Below are 19,995 nucleotides of genomic sequence, written 5' to 3'. Positions count from 1 at the left end.
AAAGTGAATTTCCCTTCGGGGATGAATAAAGTATCTATCTATCTATCTATCTATCTATCTATCTAAACGAAAGTGAGACGTCGGCCCTGCAACATTTGACCTCAGACTTAGCTTTTAAATCCAGAAGGTGAGGTACGCCATCTGCTCCACCTCAAATCTTCCTGCCCTTGAAGGTGATCGCTCAAGTAGAGAAGAAACACGACCAAAGTGTGCTACTACTTCTATGAAAAATCCAAATATATTCTAATGTAAGCTAGTTTGCAGAGGGAAAGGCAGTTGCAAGTGCCCATTATACAGTATACAAATAGAGTATAAAGAAATCCTCAGAGCATTAAAGCATTTTAATGGTTCAAAGAAAACACGATGAAATATGTTTTATTGATGTGCCCAAGCAAAAATATGTGAAAAGGAAAATCTTAACGCATTTGCAGATAGTTCTTCAAAAAATTTCTCATTTTTCTATATTTAGATATTGTTTTTATAGTAAAATATGAGAAACAATGCGTAAACATTAGCATAATTGTCTATTATTTTGTTGATTTGCATGACTATTTTTTATTTTTTAATAAATCTGATCTTTTTATGTAACAAATATTTTTTCCGAAATGAGCATTATCCGGCATATCAGATTATTTTACTTATTTTATTTTTGTTTTTTTTTAAACAAGAAAGGCATGTTATAAAATGTGGTCAATTCCAAATAATCCTTTAAAATTATCATGTGATTTCACGTGTTTTTGAGGAATTTCACTTTTCTTTGATAAACAACTTAGTAATAAAATTATGAAAAACCATATTCAAAAATATTATCAGATGTCAAATAAAGTAAGATTAAAAAAACGACCCACCAAAACATGAGGTATGAAGTATTTTTGTAATTGTATTTAATGAATGAAAATGTTTTAAAAAAAAGCTGTTTATTACTTCAAAACAACATTTAGAGCAAATAAACAACAACCTTCTCATTTATTGACAACCCCCCTCCCCATTACTTGTTTCTGTTCACTTTTTAAATGGGAGAAAAACATAAAACATCTACACAATTGAGAAAAGAATAATGAGGATTGTTTTTCTGATTTAATAAGTTCGAGCAGCACGGCGGCGCAGTGGTTAGCGCTTGTGCGGCACAGTTCATGTCATGAGAACCTGTGGTGGGTTCAAATCCAGCTCCAGACTTCCTGTGCGGAGTTTGTATGTTCTCCCCGTGCTTGCGTGGGTTACCTCCGGGCACTCCGGTTTCCTCCCACGTTCCAAAAACATGCATTTCAGGTGGATTGGCCGGTCCAAATTGTCCCTAGGTGTGAATGAGCGAATGAGTTGTCTGTCCCTGTGTGCCCTGGGATTGGCTGGCAACCAGTTCAGGGTGTCCCCTGCCCATTGCCCGGAGATGGCTGGGATGGGCTCCAGCCCCCCGCGACCCTAATGAGGATAAGCGGTACGGATAATGAGATGAGATGAGAAAATGAACCCCAAAAATGAACAAAAGTTTTTTTTTGAGTGATTTGATTTTCTATTGATGCTACTTTTAAAAATACATTTTAAAATATCAAGTAGGATTAGGAGCTGTGTTTTAAATAATCCGTTTCTCAGATTCCCTCGTTCTAGTTATCTTTGAATAAGAAAAAACACGACATGTCATTTTTTGCAGCTGGTTTTGTGTGGGGTTTTTTCTCACCTGTGCCCCGCCCACTCGTGGCGTATTTCCCACTCTGTGTGACATCCGGGTACTTCACCAAATCCGTTTTAGTGCGCATGTGCGTAGTCTGACCACCTGTTCGCCCCTCTTCAACAGTAATCAGGTAATTGCAATCGTGCCCGGTCGTATTACAGAAGTATAAACCTGAAACTTTTACTCAACTTTCTTATGTTTTCATCTTTTTTATTTTCAAAAGTAGGATGAATTCATCAAACAGCCCAGATGGGGTAATGCCAGGTAAACGGATACTTAATATTTAATAAGGAAAAAAAACGTTAAAAATGGTTCGTTAACAAAATGGCGGATTAATACGAAGACACAATCCAGGTTATAAACGTTAGCAAAATGGAATGTTTTTTTTTCTTTACCATTTTATTATATTTTGAGTATCTAAGTTTTTATATTACCACTATTTATGTCTCAAGTAATAGACAGTACCTGGTGGACTAGTTTGGGTGACTTACACAGTCCTCTGTTGAAGACCTTGTTTCGTTTCAGGGTGGGGCTCTGAATTTGTTTTTCTCATAACAATAATTATAATCTCAATAATCCGTTCTGGGTCAAATGAAAATTCCACTTTTTTTTCAATAAAACGTGTATTTTACCAAAAAATTATTATTAAACATGAATATGTATATAATACTGATATACGTATACATTTATTGGCTATAACAACAATAATCACACATTTTTGTACGATTTACATATTTTGAGTGACAAGTGACGTCATTTTTCCGACTTCGTAAGGCAAGCATTTTTTTTTCCAAAAGGACCGTTGTCATTTCCATTACAGTACACACTTGCTGAAAAACGACTCCTTCTGCCCTTATGTACTGGGTGAACTTGATCACGTATTTAAATGATTACAATAAACATGTCGTTTACTTCTAAGTAAAGGTGTAGTTTTGGCGTGGACGGAGGGGACATGTCCTCACCAATATCAAACAGTCTTTGTTTTGCCCCCACAAATATAATGTGATCACTTCAAATCGTGTGCGATGTCCCCACCAATGCCAAGACAGAACCTACACCTATGCTTTTAAGCTATTTATTACCAGCTGTCAGTTCTCTGATCACTTCCCACCCTGGCCTTGTGTGAACGTCTTCTTAACTCTTCCAGACAGCAATAATGAAAGAGTGAAACAATCTTTCTATTATTACGGATCTCTGCTCTCTGCTTAAACATTTTAAACCGGCTGTGACTGGCTTTAAAGTCTTTTTATTACTCTTGACATTCCCTTCGCTGCTCACACCTGCACTTTACAAGTACAGAAATATGCACATTCAAATATCCAATTTAAATTTACATTATTCGAATGTGCGCAATGGTTTATAAAAAAAACATTCTATAGGGGGACAACATATTGTTTTAAAATGTATTTATGGTCCTTTTTTCAGATGGTCAGATTAAGAAGCCTGTATATGGGCTGCGGGCTGTAGTCCGCTTAACCCTATTCTAAAAGATAACTTAAATGTCTATTAAGAAAAACGAGATTATCCACCACTTTTGATTAATTTAAGAATGTTTTGTCTGCCTTAAGCTCATGATATGGCGACCACATCAGGAGGAGACAGCAATGGAGGAAGAACTTTGTACCCGGAGTCTTACGAGGTGTCCTACCACATGGGGGAGGGCACAGAAAGGCCAACCTTCTGCCACCATGACCAGCAAATCATTGACGGTAATGACCGTAGAATGGAAGGACAAAGCCGGAAGAATATGTTGCCATGCGTGATTTAATTTGGATTTCACAGACGCTGCCATGCAGGAAGTGCCCCCCTCCCAGTACAGCTACTTCATCCTGGTGTCCAACCTGAGGGCTCAGCTTTATGTAGCGCTAGAGAAGAACACCTGGCTGCAAAAACGCATCGAGGAGTTGGAGGAAGAGCGCAACTTCCTGCGCTGCCAGCTGGACCGCCTCATTGTCGGGAACCGAGGGATGGAAGGTAGGGCTGCACAATTAACCAAAATCTAATCAACATTGTGATGTGACATAGTGTGATTGCATAACACTGCTGTTTTTTCAAGGTTTTATAGACAGCAACCCGAACAAAACTCTCCATAAGAGGGCACTGTTTACTTAAGTGTAACCCCTAACAACCCTGTAAAATTACCCTAAAATCTAAATCCAAAACATAGCTAAAGTAAATTGAATGCTGTTGTTGAACCGTTATTAGAATTCGGACGGTTTCACTGCAAGTGCTACCAACATTGAGTAATATAAGTTGGAACACGCAAAAAAGTAGGTTTTTATTGTTTCCTTTTTTTTTTTTTTGTGCAATCAAATGTCTGCAGGAGTGTAGCATGTCATATTCCAGGTATTATCAATAAAACATGTTTATGACATGATGCAATTAGTATTTTTTTCCCACTAATTATCGGCCCCACTTATAGTATAGTGTATGTAAAGGTAGGTCATGCATCCAAGGGTTAAGTACTCACAAAAATAAATTATGCACCTTTCTTTTAAAATCGAAAATTGCATCAGAATTGCAATACTGGTTTGAAAATTCACAATTATTTTTTTTCCCAGAACCGTGCTGCCCTAATAGAAGGTGAGGATTGGAAAACTGGGTTCTTTTTAAAAATGAGAATTTTTGTTCTATTCAGAATGGTGCGGGGGTTCCCAGCGCGCCATGACAAACCAGCCCGCCAACCTTGCGGGTCCCCCCTCACCCATGACCACCCGCTCCGGAATGACCCTGAAACGCCTTCCAGGACCTGCACCGCGTGCCCATCATGGTGCTGCTATCCCTGGTGAGGATAACCCATTTTGAGGTCCGCCTGACATATAAAGCCCCCTCTTCACTTCAGTCAAGCAGGAATTTCACTTAGAAGAGGACAAGTTCTACACCGATGACGAGTTTTTGGAGGATGAAGAGGAGGATGGCGCAGAAGAGGAGGACTCTTCGCTGGATGGGGGCACCAAGAAGGGCCGGAGGCCTGGGGAGCTCAGGATGAAGATGAGGAGGATATTCCGTATCACCCATGGCAGGGAGAGGCAGAGAGGTCAGCATTCACATCAACAACTAAAAAAGAAATGTCAAAGTTAATACTAAATAATCCATATAATAGTCAAAGACCCGGATGGTGTTTTGATCCGCTACAAAAAGATCCTTTCCACGTATCAGCGGGTGAGGAGCATGTCCAGAGCTTTCCAGATCCACGGAGTGGACCGCAACACCATGGCCTCCACCTCACCCATTGCCGAGCTCCTGCTGGTGGCACCAGAGAAGGTCTATGCTTTTTTCATTTTGTAATGAACTTATTAATAACCGCAACACTGGAGTGTTAGAATTCACCAATAACTCGTGTCAAATAAATACCTTACGCTTCCACCAGAATGCACCAAAACCCTTTTCTTTAAAGACTAAAAAACTATTAATGTGCTCGTGTAACATCAACACAGTATTTCACCTAAAATGGCAAAGAAGGTCAGATAGTCAACAGCAGGTTGTTCCATAAATTTTTTGGAAATAATTGCTTTTCTACTGCCCAGATGGAAGAATTGGGCGACTTTGAGGCACCCAAGGAAAAACTCTTGGACTACGCCAGACGCTGCTACAAAATTATGGACGAGCCAACGCATGTCAAAGTTCAGAACATGAAGAAAAGTCACAAGCTGCTTCCCATCTCTTACCGCTTCAGAAACTGAGGGGGAAAAGCTGTGCACTTTTGGTTTCCTTCCATGTTACAGGAAGATCCTTTTTTGTTTATTTATTGTTTGCACATATCTTCGTCCAGGATAAATATGGATGAATGTTTACAAGTGTTCCGTTTGTTTACATCACGAGATTTTGCACACCTTGGTGTTTTTGAACATCAAATGTCTTCTGCTCTTTAAGTTCCTCTTGTTTAAATAATAAAAAAAAAGTTTTTGTTGCATGTTAAGACTTTGTTTCTATTCTAGAATTGACTGGATGTGTGTTTGATTGAGAATACTGGCTTTCATTCTGTACATATAGCAAACTTAAATTTTATATATACAATCGTGTGTGTGTGTTTGTCTGGTTGTGTGTATGTATTAGTGGTGGACCGATCATTGGCACTGATATTGGGGAATTTGAGGGGTATCTGTATCACGATATAATGAATTCAATTATGACAATTGGATAAGATGCAGGGGAGGGGGGGAGCCTATGAAGTGGGAAGTCCGTTGTGCTTAATCGCGACTCCCCTGCAGAATCGGACTCACGTGAATGGGAACTCTGATTTCCCTATGCTTCTCAGCGCTGCGCTTGCGATAGAACGAGTGTCGCGATCGTAGTCTGTTTAATGTGTTTATTAGGAATTATTGATTGGCGCGATTAAGACAAAAAGTCGATTGTTGCCTATATGATGAGTTCATTAAGACATTCACGCGAACCTCACTAACACTGGAGGCGACCCAATCTAGCTAAGTCAAGTCAAGTCATTTTTATTTGTATAGCCCTTAATCACAAATAGTCTCAAAGGGCTTCACAAGTTATTACATATAAGAAGTTTAGGTTATTCATATGCTATAGAGTCGAAGTGAGTTTTAAGCTTAGACTTAAACATGTCCACTGAGGCAGCGGATTTGATCTCAGGGGGAAGAGCATTCCACAACACCGGTGCCCGGATGGAGAACGCTCTCGAACCAGCAGAACACTTCTTGGCTCTTGGGATCACGAGGAGACCGGCGCTCTCAGAACAAAGGCTTCAGGCCGGGACATAGGGGGAGATCAGATCTGAAAGATATGAATAGAATAGAATATACCTTTATTGTCATTGTTACAAAATGGGTTAACATATTGTGACAACGAAATTGGGCAAATATGAGGGGGAAAGTCGATGTATGATTTTGTATAGTAATAGGAGAACCTTAAAATCGCATCTTAGGCTAACAGGGAGCCAATGCAGGTTGGCCAAAATTGGGGTGATGTGATCGTACTTTTTTGTCCTAGTTAAAAGCCTCGCTGCAGCATTTTGTACCAGCTGAAGACTCTTGAGTCCGGTCATCGGAAGACCGGAAAGTAGTGCATTACAGTAATCGAGACGGGAGGTAACAAACGCGTATGATTTCCGCATCCGACTGAGAAAGTATAGGACGAATTTTAGCAATGTTACGAAGATGGAAGAAAGCGGTTCTAGTAATTTTCTTCACATGTGTTTGAAAGGACAGATCGGGGTCAAATATGACACCTAAATTTTCAAGTGAGTCGCTCTGTGTGATGTGGCAATTGTCGATGTTCACAGCAGTTTTAGAGAATAAGTCACGGGACTTAGAAGGACCAATAACTAACATTTCAGTCTTTTCAGAGTTAAGACGCAGGAAATTGAGTGACATCCACTCTTTTATCTCGGTGAGGCAGGCCTCCAAATTTCCATAGTTTAGTGTGGCAGATTCCTCCATCGGGAGATAGAGTTGAGTGTCATCTGCGTAGCAATGGAAACTGATATTATACCTGCGAATAATATCACCTAGTGGAAGCATATAAATGCTGAAGAGAAGGGGGCCAAGCACTGAACCCTGCGGAACACCACAGGTAACACTAAAGGGCTCAGATGTCAATTCGCCATATTTAACGCAGTGTGTCCTATCTGAGAGGTAGGATCTGAACCATAAGAGGACGTTTCTTGAGAGACCAATCCATTTTTTTCAACCGTTCTAGCAAGATATTATGGTCCACTGTGTCAAATGCAGCACTAAGGTCCAGCAGCAAGGTTGGGTCGTTTCAGTGTGGGTTTAATGACGGCGGACTTAAAAGCCGCTGGAACTACACCTGAGGAAAGTGATATTTTTAAAATATTTAGAACTGAAGATGCAAGAACGCCAAAGAGACATTTAATAAGTGAACCTGGAAGCGGGTCGAACTGGCAAGTCGTCGGTTTGGCCGTATTCACCATCTGTTTAAGATTATCGAGTGACAGTTCACTAAAACGGGACAAAATCCCTGGACAGCCACCATGTCGTGCATCTATAGATTTCAGTGCTTTGGTATGTGTTGAATTAAGTGTCTTTAGCGATTTTCGTATGCTTTGGATCTTCTTCGTAAAGAAGACCATTATGTCGTGGGCAGAATGAGTGGAGCTATCTGGGATAGTTGGTTGCCTTGTAAGCGATGCTACAGCTAAACGTTCCAATATTCACAACAGTGGGCGATTTTCGGTTTAGAGCTTATGGAGTGTTTTATCCCTCCATTTTCACCAACAACAACAGCAGGACAAGGAACGAAACCTCCACGTGGTGTCCTGTGGACGGCCACATGGCCGACGAATGCGTCTCCCACCCGCTACACGAACGCTTCGGTACAAGTTACCCAAAGCTGACCTCATCCGCTTTCGGAGCGGCCAATTCGCGGAACTCGTAACACAACCGAAGCGTTCCATGTCGTTCCTAAAGATCATCTTTAGACGACTTGAAGCGATCTAACAACAACAACATACGAACATCTTTCAGTGATTCAACATATTCATCCAGTCATTTAAATATGTAATGAATAATCAAATGATTACATTGACCTGTGTTCAAACACAAGTTGTTTTATTACCAAGAAGATAAGAATTCAAAATCATAAAAATCAGAATCAATTCAGACATATATTTTTAATAGTAAATGGTTTATCGATAGTCCATCAAAATGTGATGAGGAAAAAATACAAAATAATCAGAAAACATCTTAACGCGGTGCCAGGAATCAAATGGACTGAACCATTTCAAAGCAGTGGAGTGTTTCCGACACTGCATTGTTTACATTTTTGTTTTGTTTTTCTTTTTTTCATCATATTTAAACTAAAATTTTGAAAATGCTATAACTTTTGGGGTTGCTTGGGTTGAATTTGGGGGCGCTCAAGCTCCCCAAAAACTGCTTGGTTACGCCCATGTGCACGACCACGATTAATAGTAAACAAATAATAATAATAATAATAATAATAATTTCCTTTGTATTGTCATTCTTTGTAACAATGTACACAGAACGAAATGTCGATACACCTGACCCATTGTAGCGAGTCGATGCAGCCGCAGCCAACAGAGTGCGCCGCCATTATACCAATTAGGTATGTCTCGGCCGAGGCGCGAACCAGCGACCTCCCAGTCTCAAAGCGGGCACACTACCATCTAGGCTACTGAGCTGGTAAATAAGCTTTATATAGTGTGCTATAATAGTTTTACTTTAATGCATATTTATTGTATGCAGTTGTTCACTGATTGCTGTAACCAGGGTATCATTCTGAGGAAGACCCTGATTTTATTGTATTTCCCCGTGCAAACCACCACATTTGTTGGTCATGTTAAAGTGAAAGATAAGTCATGTTAGTTGCGTTGAAATTAGAATTTATTTTCTGTAAAAAGTTTTCAGTGCCCTATTAAAGTTTTATTTGAACTTATAACAAATATTCTTCATTCTCAGTGGACAGGGGACACTCTGAACTGGTTCCCAGCCAGTCGCAGGGTATATAATATATATTGAAGGATTTTATACATTTGACAATAAAAGATTTTATACGATTGAATACAAATTACATTTAATGCAAAAGATATTCATTGACTGGGCTGTGGTGCGAGGTCAGGGCACCCTGGTGGGAAATGTTGTTTACAGGAATGGCGGGAATGGAACGTACGGCTGATAAAATAATCAGTACGTCCAGACGCTGTTGACGCAGAAAGGCCCTGATGACGTAGAAACACTCCGGGTTGTTTTGAGTACCCCAGACATCAAGACGCTCTTCTACAAGATGGTGAAGCCCAGGGGGGCTTCCTCGGCACGCCCATGGGAGGAGTCGGCACACCATTATGCGGGGAGAGGATGGTCAGTAGGAGAAAGCTAAAGGACTTGAGAAAAAGGCTTCCCAGAGACTCCAACGTCACTAATTCGGCCGTTTTCGATGGAGTACACTTAGGTTGAATTGTAAATGAAATTAAATCTGCCCTTGTGTGCAAATGTCGGCTTTCCTATTCATTTTTCCCTCAAGAAACGAGCGCGCATAAATTGTTGGGTGAATGTAAGTTGAGTTTGGTTAATGGAGTCAGATAACTAATTCGAACAATTTGGTAAACGGTACATTTCTATATTTAATTCCAACAATATACTGAAAATACAACTTTAAATCTAGTATATTGTGTAAAAACAACAAGAATAGCTGTAGCGCCCCCAATGAACAAGACAGCAGTAAAGGCTGAATCACGTTAAGAAAAATACGTAAGTTTAGGAAGTAAATATTGACCTCTAACAGTCAGGGGTCAACACTGTGGGGACTGTGATTACCCGGTATCTTTCGAAAAACACCTTAAAATCGCTCACCACTGATGGGTCATTGTGATTTTCTAGGAAATTATATTTTTAACTGGGACGATGTTTTAGTGGCTGACTGAGGCTATTAAAACTCTATTTTCAATAACTAAAACCTGGTAATAATGTAGTACATTAATATCACAGTAGTAACATGATACGTTGTTTTAGATATCATAGTGGTTGGTAGCCCTTCGCAGTAATTGTTTACCAAAAAATAGCTCTTACCTTTAAAAAAATTTAGATTTTGTAAGTATGGAATAAGAAAATAAAAAAGTGTTTCATATTTTTTTGGGGAGTGTCTGTTTCAATCACAGAAAAACAAATCGGCCTATGAGGGCGCCAAAGTAAAACTTTCCGTTCCTTGTCACGGATGAAAAACACAGCACTTAAACTGTAAATAGTTTTTATTTCACACATTTGCCATCAAGCGATGGTTCTTCCTTTAACAGCAAGTCCGCAGACATTCAAGCGCATAGCAAATTGGTTGGTTTGGTGACGACGTCAAGAATGACGAGGGAGAAAAGGGTCTGACAAAGTGAGAGAGTGCGTCCAAGTGTCCACATTTTCTTTTTAAAACTACATTAACAGTGCATGTCTGGCTTTTAAACTTCCACCTGTGAGCGCACGCGTGCGTGCATACCGCATCACCTAACATTAAGAGTCCAGTGCATATTTGTTTTTGTTTTTTCTTGTCTTTTTCTTGCTTGTGTGAGTTTCCCATTTGTGAATGGCTCAGTGTGTGTATGTGTTTGCACGCTTGTGCAATTCTTCAGAGGACGCTCGGGTTCCTAAAATTGTGTCCTGCAAAGCGGGCCTGGTCTCCCAACTCTTCTTCGATCCTGCAGACAAGAAGAAAACTCAGAGAATTGCTTTATGGGATTTGAAGTAACTGTGGCAACTGACCTCATGAGCTGGTTGTATTTAGCCAACCTTTCAGACCTACAGGGGGCGCCGGTTTTTATCTGTAATGCACACAAATCAAATTATGGGTGAGGTGTGTTGTTTTACTTGCGTGTGCGTACGTACCTGTCCAGTGCACAGGCCGACCACTAGATCCGCGATGAAGGTGTCCTCGGTCTCCCCCGAGCGATGGCTAACCATGACGCCCCAGCCGTTGGCCTGTGCCAGTTTGCACCTGCAGGACGCGACACTTGCATGAGTTGAGAAACCGAAATTTGAAGTTTTGTCATGGAGACTGTCAAACTCTGAGTTTGTGACATTTGAACTTAAATTTTAATAAGAATGATTAAACGTAATAGATATTTTAATTAGGAATACTTGAAGGTGGGGTGCGTCGTTTGAGTTGTCCTTAAAAAAAAATTTAATTCCTCTATTCGGTATGTGTTAACAATGCTCAGCTGAGGCCTTCTGCTTTATTTCCTATTGTGCCTAGCTGCTTTTTGTTGCTTTTAGCAAAGCTGGTTGAGGTGGAACACATAAGAAGGGAGGAGCGAGTGTGGGTGGAGTGCTGCAGAGTGACATTATGTTTATCCCTGCTGGTTTTTTTTGTGTGTTTCTATTTGCAAGTGTAGCATGAAAATACAGAATCTAAGGCCTGCCTTAAGTAAAGTCTAAACCCCCAAGAAAAATGAAAAAAAGAAGACTTTATTCAAGCAAGTCTAAGAAATGCACGTTGATGCACCCGCATAAAGAACGAGCTGATTGAGGCTGCAATGATTACACAAACCAGGAGACGGCGGCAGCGAGTGTAAAAGTTCCAAATTACGTACAGCTCCTTTAAAAAGAAGCATTTTTTTTAAACAGATATTCAAATTGGATATATTTTTTTATGTTATTTAGCAGGTAATTTTGCTAATGTTAAACATGTTGTATTCTTATTAGACTTCAAAAAAATCTATAAAAACATATAACTTTTTTACTCCATTTAGTGATCAAAAATATATGCCAATCGAACAACAATATTCTTGATTGCATTTTCTCTGACAGACGTTTTTTCTTACATTCTTATGTCATAATTTTTGCAATGTTGGTAAAAGATAAAAAAGTTCAAAAATTCCAAATCTCTCTTGATGAAAATGTATTAATTCATGTCATATGTTGCTTTTGTTGTTGACTGAGCCTATTTTTGTCCCACTTCTAATAATAATGTAGTAACATAAAATAAACACGACATTGAAACTCTAATCCTGGACTGAAATCATAATTTGAACTCTTAATACTGGCTTGAAAATATAATTATTGTCTGTGCGGTTCCGCTTGTATGTATTTTTGCCCCGCTCCTAACAGACCATAAAAAAACATGACAACAGTTAAAAATCCTACCCCTGACTTGAAACCTTACCACAAATTCAAATTCCTACTTTGAAACCATGGTTTTGGATCAATTTGAACTCTTAGGATGGGCTTTGATTGTCGTTGAAGAGGTTACACTGCATACGCTTGTATGGCCTCGGTGACTGAGCCGATCTGGTTGACTTTGAGCAGCAGGCAGTTGCAGGCACGTTCCTCTGCCGCCTTCTCGATCCGCTTGGGGTTGGTCACCGTCAGATCATCGCCTACGACCTGAATGCCCACCCGGGCTGTGAGACGGGACCAGGCCTCCCAGTCGTCCTGGTCAAACGGGTCCTCGATGGACACCACTGGGAGGAGAGAGATGTTCACAAAATGGCAAGGAGTCACGAAAAATGAGTTCCAAGTTACCTGGATAGTTGTTGACAAAGCCTTGGTAGATGTCAGCCAGCTCCTCCCCGCTGATGTGGCGCTCAGGGTCGGGGGGCGATTTGAAGTCCAGGTCGTACTTGCCCTCCCGGTAAAACTCTGAAGCGGCGACGTCCATGCCCACGACCACCTTGTCCGTGAAGCCCGCCTTCTCGATTGCCGTCTGGAGGAGGTCCAAAGCTGTTGGCGCCACAATAATAAACAACGTTATCATGGAGGACATCATTGCGGTCGTCCTCCTCCTCACCTTCGCTGTTTTCAAGGATGTTGGGGGCGAACCCCCCCTCGTCACCTACGTTGGTGGCGTCCTGGCCGTATTTCTGCTGGATGACGCCCTTCAGTGTGTGGTAAAGCTCGCAGCCTATCCTTAGCGCCTCCCTTTTGGGATGGGGTGAGTTGGTTTGATTAGCAAAAATGAAACCATTCAATAAAACAAAACAAATCCTTACTTGAAAGACTCCGCCCCCACAGGAAGCACCATAAACTCTTGCATGGCCAGTTTGTTTCCAGCGTGAGAACCTCCGTTGATCACGTTGAAGGCCTGAGGAGATTGGGAAGAAATTGTACATAATTAAAAATAAAGGTGGCTGGGTACTTTTTTATTATTGTCATAATTGCCCTATATTGGAACACCTGTGGCAGCTTGATTGCAAGTGTAGCATGAACAGCCCGGACAAGCTGATTAGTGGCCACACCCTTCTTAAGACCCCGACTTCAGTTCGAACTTTGTCAGATCGTTGTGAGCTGTTGTGTTTCACTCAGTGAGCGTTCCCATCCAACTTCGTCCCTGTTAAAACCTGTTTCCTGCCTGATTCCCGTTTTTCGACCCGTTTCCGAACCTGACTACGCCTGTTTTGCCTGCCGCCTGCCTAAGACTACTATTACGAACTCAACATCGCCTCTGATCTCCAGCCCTAGTCAAACGATGTGCCATTCCCGTCTGCCTTCTTCCGACACGGAAGTGTCACCCCCGCCTTGCTCGATCCCGCTTTCCGCCAGTCTTTGGATCAAGCAATCAAGCAAGCCTTACTCTCACTCTCTTTCAATAAAATCTGAGAAACGCATGCAATTGAGTCCTGTGTCCCTTCTGGTCTGTGACAATTATTTATTTATTACAAACACATTACTTAAGATATTTGACATTGCACAATGCAAATCAATTTTTAAAAACTCGTCCTAAAATATTCTTCATTTATGTTTGTTAGTTATAGCCTAAATATTATAATTATTTTCATATGTATAGATACTTTAAGTTTTATCATATACTTTCTTACTTTGCTCTGTATTAACACTTTTAAGGTAATAAAAAAATGTTCATTTTATGCTTTTATTTTTAACATTGTACACTCCCCCAAAAAATCTTGATCCAAAATATTCAGATATTCTTTATTTATTTACTTCATCCGACTTAAGTATTATTTTCTTACTTCGCTATGTTTTTACATAGAAATCTTTATTTTAAGAATGCTTGTGCTTGTGTTGAAAAAAAATCATTAAATATTTATAATTGAAAGGAATGTTTTATTGTAGCAATCATTCAAACAGGTAGGGTTATCAGATAACTGCTAGTTACTGATTTTTTAAAAATCAAAAGCATCATAAAATTATCGTTTTTCCTTTTTAAGATTTGTTATATTTCTTCAGTTAATTAAGGGGGAAAAGTTTTTAAAATTATACAAAAGTACATTTTTTAAAAATCTGGAAAATATCCACAAAAAGTACTAAATGTTCACAATTATCAGACCAATTTGCTTAATTTTGATAATGATCTTCCCCAGTAAAATAGGTTTAAAAAAGAAGAAAACACTTAAAGGAGCAAATGCATTTACCAGTGGGACAATCTAGTCTTTTTAGAATGATGTAGAAGAAGTAAGGATTAGGAACAGTGACGCACAGAGACTGATACTACGTGGTGCTTCTGTACTGTCTACAAATGGTACCCTTTTCCTTTTTTAATATACTGAGGTACCACTGAATTTATATATATATATATATATATATATATATATATATATATATATATATATATATATACATATATATACATATATACAGTGGAACCTCGGTTTTCGAACGCCTCTCAGTTCGAACAAATCGGTTCTTGCTTTGCTTTTCGTTCAAAAAATCGGAGTTCGAACGCCGGTACGCTAGGGGCGATGCTGAGCGGCGTACGGGTGTAGATTGCCCCAATCCCTCGTGAAGAACTGTTGTCACGTGAGCGCGCACTTCTTTTTGCTTACGTTTTTAATATCGGTGAACAGAGTGTTTTAACCGCTAATTATGCCTCGGAAGAAGGTCGGTGCAAGCGGCAAAGTTGCTACAGGTGAAAAAAGAAGAGTAGTGCGTACAACTATTGCATTTAAGAAAGAAATAAAAGCAAAATATGAAGAAGATGTGCGAGTTTCCCTTCTTTCGAGGGAATAGAGCATGGCTTCTGCAGACCATCACAAAGGTAAGAAATCCTATTCATAAATATTTTCTTTATCTTTTAACCGCTCACTACTTGTTGTGGAGACCCGGGTGCTAAGTGACGTGTAAACGACCTGATTTTTTTATTTTTACATGTTCACCTTAGCGTAATATTTTGTACAGAAGATAACGCTAACGTGAACGTACGATTAGCCTGGGTTAGCCTCATGTTTACGTTTGTGGTAAACATTCAGGGTGTTGGAATGGATTAAAACGATTTTACATTACTTTTAATGGGAAAAAACGATTTCGGTGATTGAACAAAGCGGTTTTCGAACAGGGTTCTGGAACGGATTATGGTCGAGAACCGAGGTTCCACTGTGTGTGTGTGTGTGTATATATATATATATATATATATATATATATATATATATATATATATATATATATATATATATATATATATATATATATCAATTCATTTATTTTTAATGGTTGTCCGGTGTAAAAACATAAAAAGCAATATGGCCTGATAAAGACTTCATAGCAACGTAGAGGGGATGACAAAAAAAAACTAGCCCTATTTTTTTCTCCACTTCAAACTTACCGGCACCGGCAAAACCATTTCCGTGTTGCCAGCCAGGTCTGCAATATGTCTGTAGAGAGGGACCTCCTTGTGGGCAGCGCCCGCCTTGCAGACGGCCAATGACACGCCCAGGATAGCGTTGGCCCCGAATTGAGCTGTCGGAAAACCAAATTTATTACCACAAAAAAGAAAACAGGTCCTTAAATCTCCCTTCTCACATTTGTTTTCCGTGCCGTCCATTTCGATCATCATGTTATCCAGCTGCTCTTGTTCCACCACGCTGATGCCCTTCATACACACAATAATAAAAAGCAGGCTTATAAATGTGTAATATGTAATTAACTCACTGAGGCGATGAGTGCGGGACCCAGCGTGTCATTGATGTGTCCCACAGCCTTGAGGACGCCTGAAAAGCACATTGAAAAGGGGACAGGGATAGGAACATATGCATAAGAAAAGCAGTAGGTCGATTGTTTGGCTCTTGGTCCTCCTCGAGGAAACCCCCAGAAGTGCAGCTCCTTACCTTTCCCCTTGTATCTGCTTTTGTCTCCATCTCTGAGCTCCAAGGCCTCGTAGATACCCGTCGAGGCGCCGCTCGGGACAGCTGCACGAAAAACTCCTGCAATGGCATTAAAACACGTTTTTATTGATTTTTTTACAAGTTCGGGCGGTGTTCAGTGTTCACCTTTATCTGTGCGGAGGTCCACCTCCACTGTGGGATTCCCTCGGGAGTCCAGGATCTCCCTGGCGACGATGCTGACAATCGACATCCTGAGCCAAGATGGAAAAAAATGGTTAGCAAGCGATAAAAAAAGAGATGAATACATTCAATATATAAAATTAGATTCTTATACAATTCATATTACTATTGCATGTTTTTTGAAAATCCTGCCCCCGATTGGGGAGTATTTTTTTAGTTTCAAGATTTGTTTTTAATTGATTTTATCATTTTAACCGGTTTCTTTTTTTTAAATGAGAAAATACAATACATTTTTTTAAAAAATATTTATTTTGCTCATTTTACGGATACTGTTTTTTTAAAATGTTGGTAACAGAAATATATGGTAAAAATAACATTTTTGGGGAAAATATTTGTGTAATCTATTACACCAAGCTCACAAAAACAATGTGTTTGATTTTGGTTTTGTTAGCTCTTGTCTTGTTTCTTGTTGGGTCGTTACATGTTTCTAGTCTTGTTTTTGCCCTGTTTCTGGTCTTGTCTCTTTTCTGGTCTTGTCTACTTTCTATTTGTGTTCATTTCTTGTCTTGTTAGTTGTCTTGTTTTGGTATTGTCTTTTATTTTGTTTTGGTTTTGTCTTACCTCCTGTCTTACTTCTAGTTTTGTCTTAATTCTAGTTTTGTTCATTTCTTGTATTGTCTTGTTTCTTGTCTCGTTGCTTATCTTGTCTTGTTAAGTGTCTTATTTTATTTTCTTGTTTCTGTTCTTGTCTTGTTTTTTCCCACGGTTCGTGTGTCATTTTATCTCGTTTCACGTTTGTTGTTCCTTGTCTTATTTTCTGGTCTTGTCTTCTTGTTGTTGTCGTGTTTGTCTTTCTTTATGTGTCTATTATTATTGTTTCGTGTCTTGGTTTGGGGATTTTCATGTCAAGTTAAGTCATGTTAATTTGTATAGCCCCCAATCACAAGGAGTCTGAAAGGGCTGCACAGTCTCATCTCATCTTGTCCGATTTCTTGGGAAGACAACACTCGTATTTAAAAGAAAAGACCGAAACAAAAACAATTCACACAGACTTGCGTGTGCTTTGTAAAGTACACGTTTAAAAAAAATTAAAAACCTAGAAAAGACAATAATTGTTTTTAGCGAATATAGATATGTATCCTTTTAAATGCACCTTCAAATGCAATTCTTCACTAAATTTTACAAAGTCTAACCCTACGAAGCAATCACATGATTGTGCCAATCTACAACTTTAATTTTGATAGCTGTTTTAAGAGTAAAGCTGCATTTATCTGGCTCCTACACTATCACGCTCTCTAATGAAGTGTCTCTAAAAGAAGCGACGCTTTCATCTCCGAATCCCTTCCAAAATCTCTCCCCTTTTCTTCCTCTTGTGTTGCCGTGCACGTCGCTTATTACGTAAGCAGGCTTGGAGATAGGGAGTGAGTGACGAAGGGAGAGAGAGAGAGAGAGAGAGAGAGAGAGAGAGAGAGAGAGAGAGAGAGAGAGAGAGAGAGAGAGAGAGAGAGAGAGAGAGAGAGAGAGAGAGAGAGAGAGAGAGAGAGAGAGAGAGAGAGAGAGAGGAGGTCCTTTAACGCATCACGCCACACCTTCATCCTTCCAGAGACTGCAGTGTTCTCTGGGAAGCAGACACTGTGCCGCAATGCTTACCGGGTCATTAAATTGAAGACAGACCCCCTGCAAACTTGACCCCTTACTCCCCAAAAGAAAAAATGAAAAATAGAGCGATGGAGGAGGAAATGGAGCCAGAGATAAACAATTAAACGAGCTAGTTTGGATGCGGAAAGTGTGCAGAGCGCACACACATACACACGCACGCACATACACACACGCACGTCATTGACTCTATTGTATTTTTTCAGGTGGACAATCCTATTTTAAGACCAGCTGATCAATTTATTGACTGCACACGACAACACACTTAAAGCAAGTCAAGCAGACACACAAACACACGCACACACGCGCACAAACACACACTCACACACTCACACACACACATACACACACATCTACCTGCTAGCCATTTCACATGAATGCACGCACACACACGCGTTTGTGCATGCCTGCCAAAATAATATCAGCTTACTTACACAATGTACATTAGTAACATACATTTTTTACCACCATATAAACACACAAACACAATACTCTTGACGCCAAAATGCATAATAGCACACACACTCACACACACACACACACACACAAACACATTTAATGATATTCTTTAGAGCATAACACACAATATTACTGTACACAGATATCATAAAAAAGATGAAGAAGGTTACCTGTCGTGCGCGTCGTGCTCGACCTGGCAAGAGGCTGAGATGCTTCTGGAGCACACAGAGCATCTAGAGAGGAAAACAGGACGGGTGGGGGAGGATGGAAGGGGGGGGGTGACTCAGAGGAAGAGGGTTGTAGGGGGGGGTGCCATAATGGAGGGATACGGCTGAGGTGCAGGGGAGGTAAAAATAGAGAAGGGGGAGAGTGAGGGTGGATGGTTGGTTATGGATGTACTCTGCAGTGGGGTCCGTTTGTGTTACATAATCTGTCCTCCAGCTGATATGGGGCTCCTTCTATGAAAAATGGCCAATGCTACAGCTAGCTACATAGGAAAACCAGGCATATTTTTCTATATATGGATTTAAAAACATGCCACACGTGAGCTATCTTCAAATTGCAATGAATGAATGGTTTAAAAGGGTAAAAATGTGCAAAAGGGTTGAACATGTCAAAAAAACAATGTTATTAATATATGAGGCGGCTGACTGGTAAGCGTGTCGGCAGCACAGATCTGAGGTCATGGGATTGAATCCTCCTGTGAGGAGTTTGCATGTCTTACCCATGCTTGCGTGGGTTTCCTCCGGGCACTCCGGTTTCCTCCCACGTTGCAAAAACATGCATTTCAGGTTAATTGGCTGGTCCAAATTGTCCCTAGGTGTGAATGAGCGAGTGAGTTGTCTGTCTCTTTGTGCCCTGCGACTGGCTGGAAACCAGCTGAGGGTGTCCCCGGCAACCTGCCCGAAAATGGCTGGGATGGGTTCCAGCACCCCCGCGAGCCATAATGGATGGATGGATTAATATGTGATAAATGTGCAAATCCACAATGGCTGTTGTACTAAAGAATATGCTCAGAAACACTGTAGATGAGAGTTCAAGATGATAATGTATTTCAGGAAGAAGCTGTTCCTCATTCTGTTGCTTCTTGAAGCCCCTTCAAGTGGAGTAGAAATAATGCATAAGAACACAAATGCTGCAAAAACACATGTACAAAGAAATAACTCAATAAAGTGTATTCTTTCTCTTCTATGTAGATTCCCTGCTGTTTTAAAAACTGGTTAAGAGCGATGTTACTGACAGGGGTGCGGGCATTCTGCAATGGGATCTATTGATCAATCCAATAGAGGATCATTCCATTAAAAATAGCTCATGCTAATGGTACAGCTTGGCCCAATGCATTATGTAAAAAACAGGCGTATTTTTCTATATATTGATAAAAAAAGTATTCATCTAATAGAGCAGGGGTCTCCAACCTTTTTCAAGCTGAGCTACTTTTTGCTACTAATTAGCACAACGGGCACCCTGTTTGATATCCAACTCATCCATTATCTGCTGGAGCCCATCCCAGCCATCTTCGGGCAGTAGGCAAGAGACACCCTGAACTGGTTGCCAG

General features: G+C 40.2%; 2 protein-coding genes across 2 annotated transcripts; one reads left to right on the top strand and one right to left on the bottom strand.

Annotated features, from left to right (window-relative positions):
* Positions 1–1,784: 1,784 nt before the first annotated feature.
* LOC148370902 (coiled-coil domain-containing protein 106-like) lies at positions 1,785–5,588 on the top strand. Its single transcript, XM_088327785.1, has 7 exons — positions 1,785–1,933; positions 3,238–3,378; positions 3,452–3,643; positions 4,308–4,454; positions 4,512–4,706; positions 4,773–4,933; positions 5,197–5,588. Exons 1-7 carry the CDS (start codon positions 1,897–1,899, stop codon positions 5,350–5,352), a joined length of 1,029 nt encoding a protein of 342 aa, XP_088183911.1. The 5' UTR covers positions 1,785–1,896; the 3' UTR covers positions 5,353–5,588.
* A 4,749-nt stretch (positions 5,589–10,337) lies between these two features.
* LOC148370901 (gamma-enolase) lies at positions 10,338–18,755 on the bottom strand. The gene is made up of 13 exons (XM_088328715.1): positions 18,611–18,755; positions 16,311–16,396; positions 16,149–16,244; positions 15,973–16,031; positions 15,844–15,913; positions 15,647–15,780; positions 13,080–13,171; positions 12,878–13,008; positions 12,613–12,810; positions 12,350–12,551; positions 10,978–11,086; positions 10,855–10,913; positions 10,338–10,790 (listed from the first exon to the last, which is right to left on the bottom strand). The coding sequence occupies exons 2-13, from the start codon at positions 16,393–16,395 to the stop codon at positions 10,721–10,723; spliced, it is 1,305 nt and encodes a 434-aa protein (XP_088184841.1). The 5' UTR covers position 16,396; positions 18,611–18,755; the 3' UTR covers positions 10,338–10,720.
* Between the last annotated feature and the right edge of the window lie 1,240 nt (positions 18,756–19,995).

This window comes from Urocampus carinirostris, chromosome 2 (assembly GCF_059441175.1).
Source record: "Urocampus carinirostris isolate Australia breed hairy pipefish chromosome 2, RoL_Ucar_1.0, whole genome shotgun sequence".
In the NCBI taxonomy this organism is placed as follows: Eukaryota; Metazoa; Chordata; class Actinopteri; order Syngnathiformes; family Syngnathidae; genus Urocampus; species Urocampus carinirostris.
This window is presented reverse-complemented; position numbering and strand designations above follow the sequence as displayed.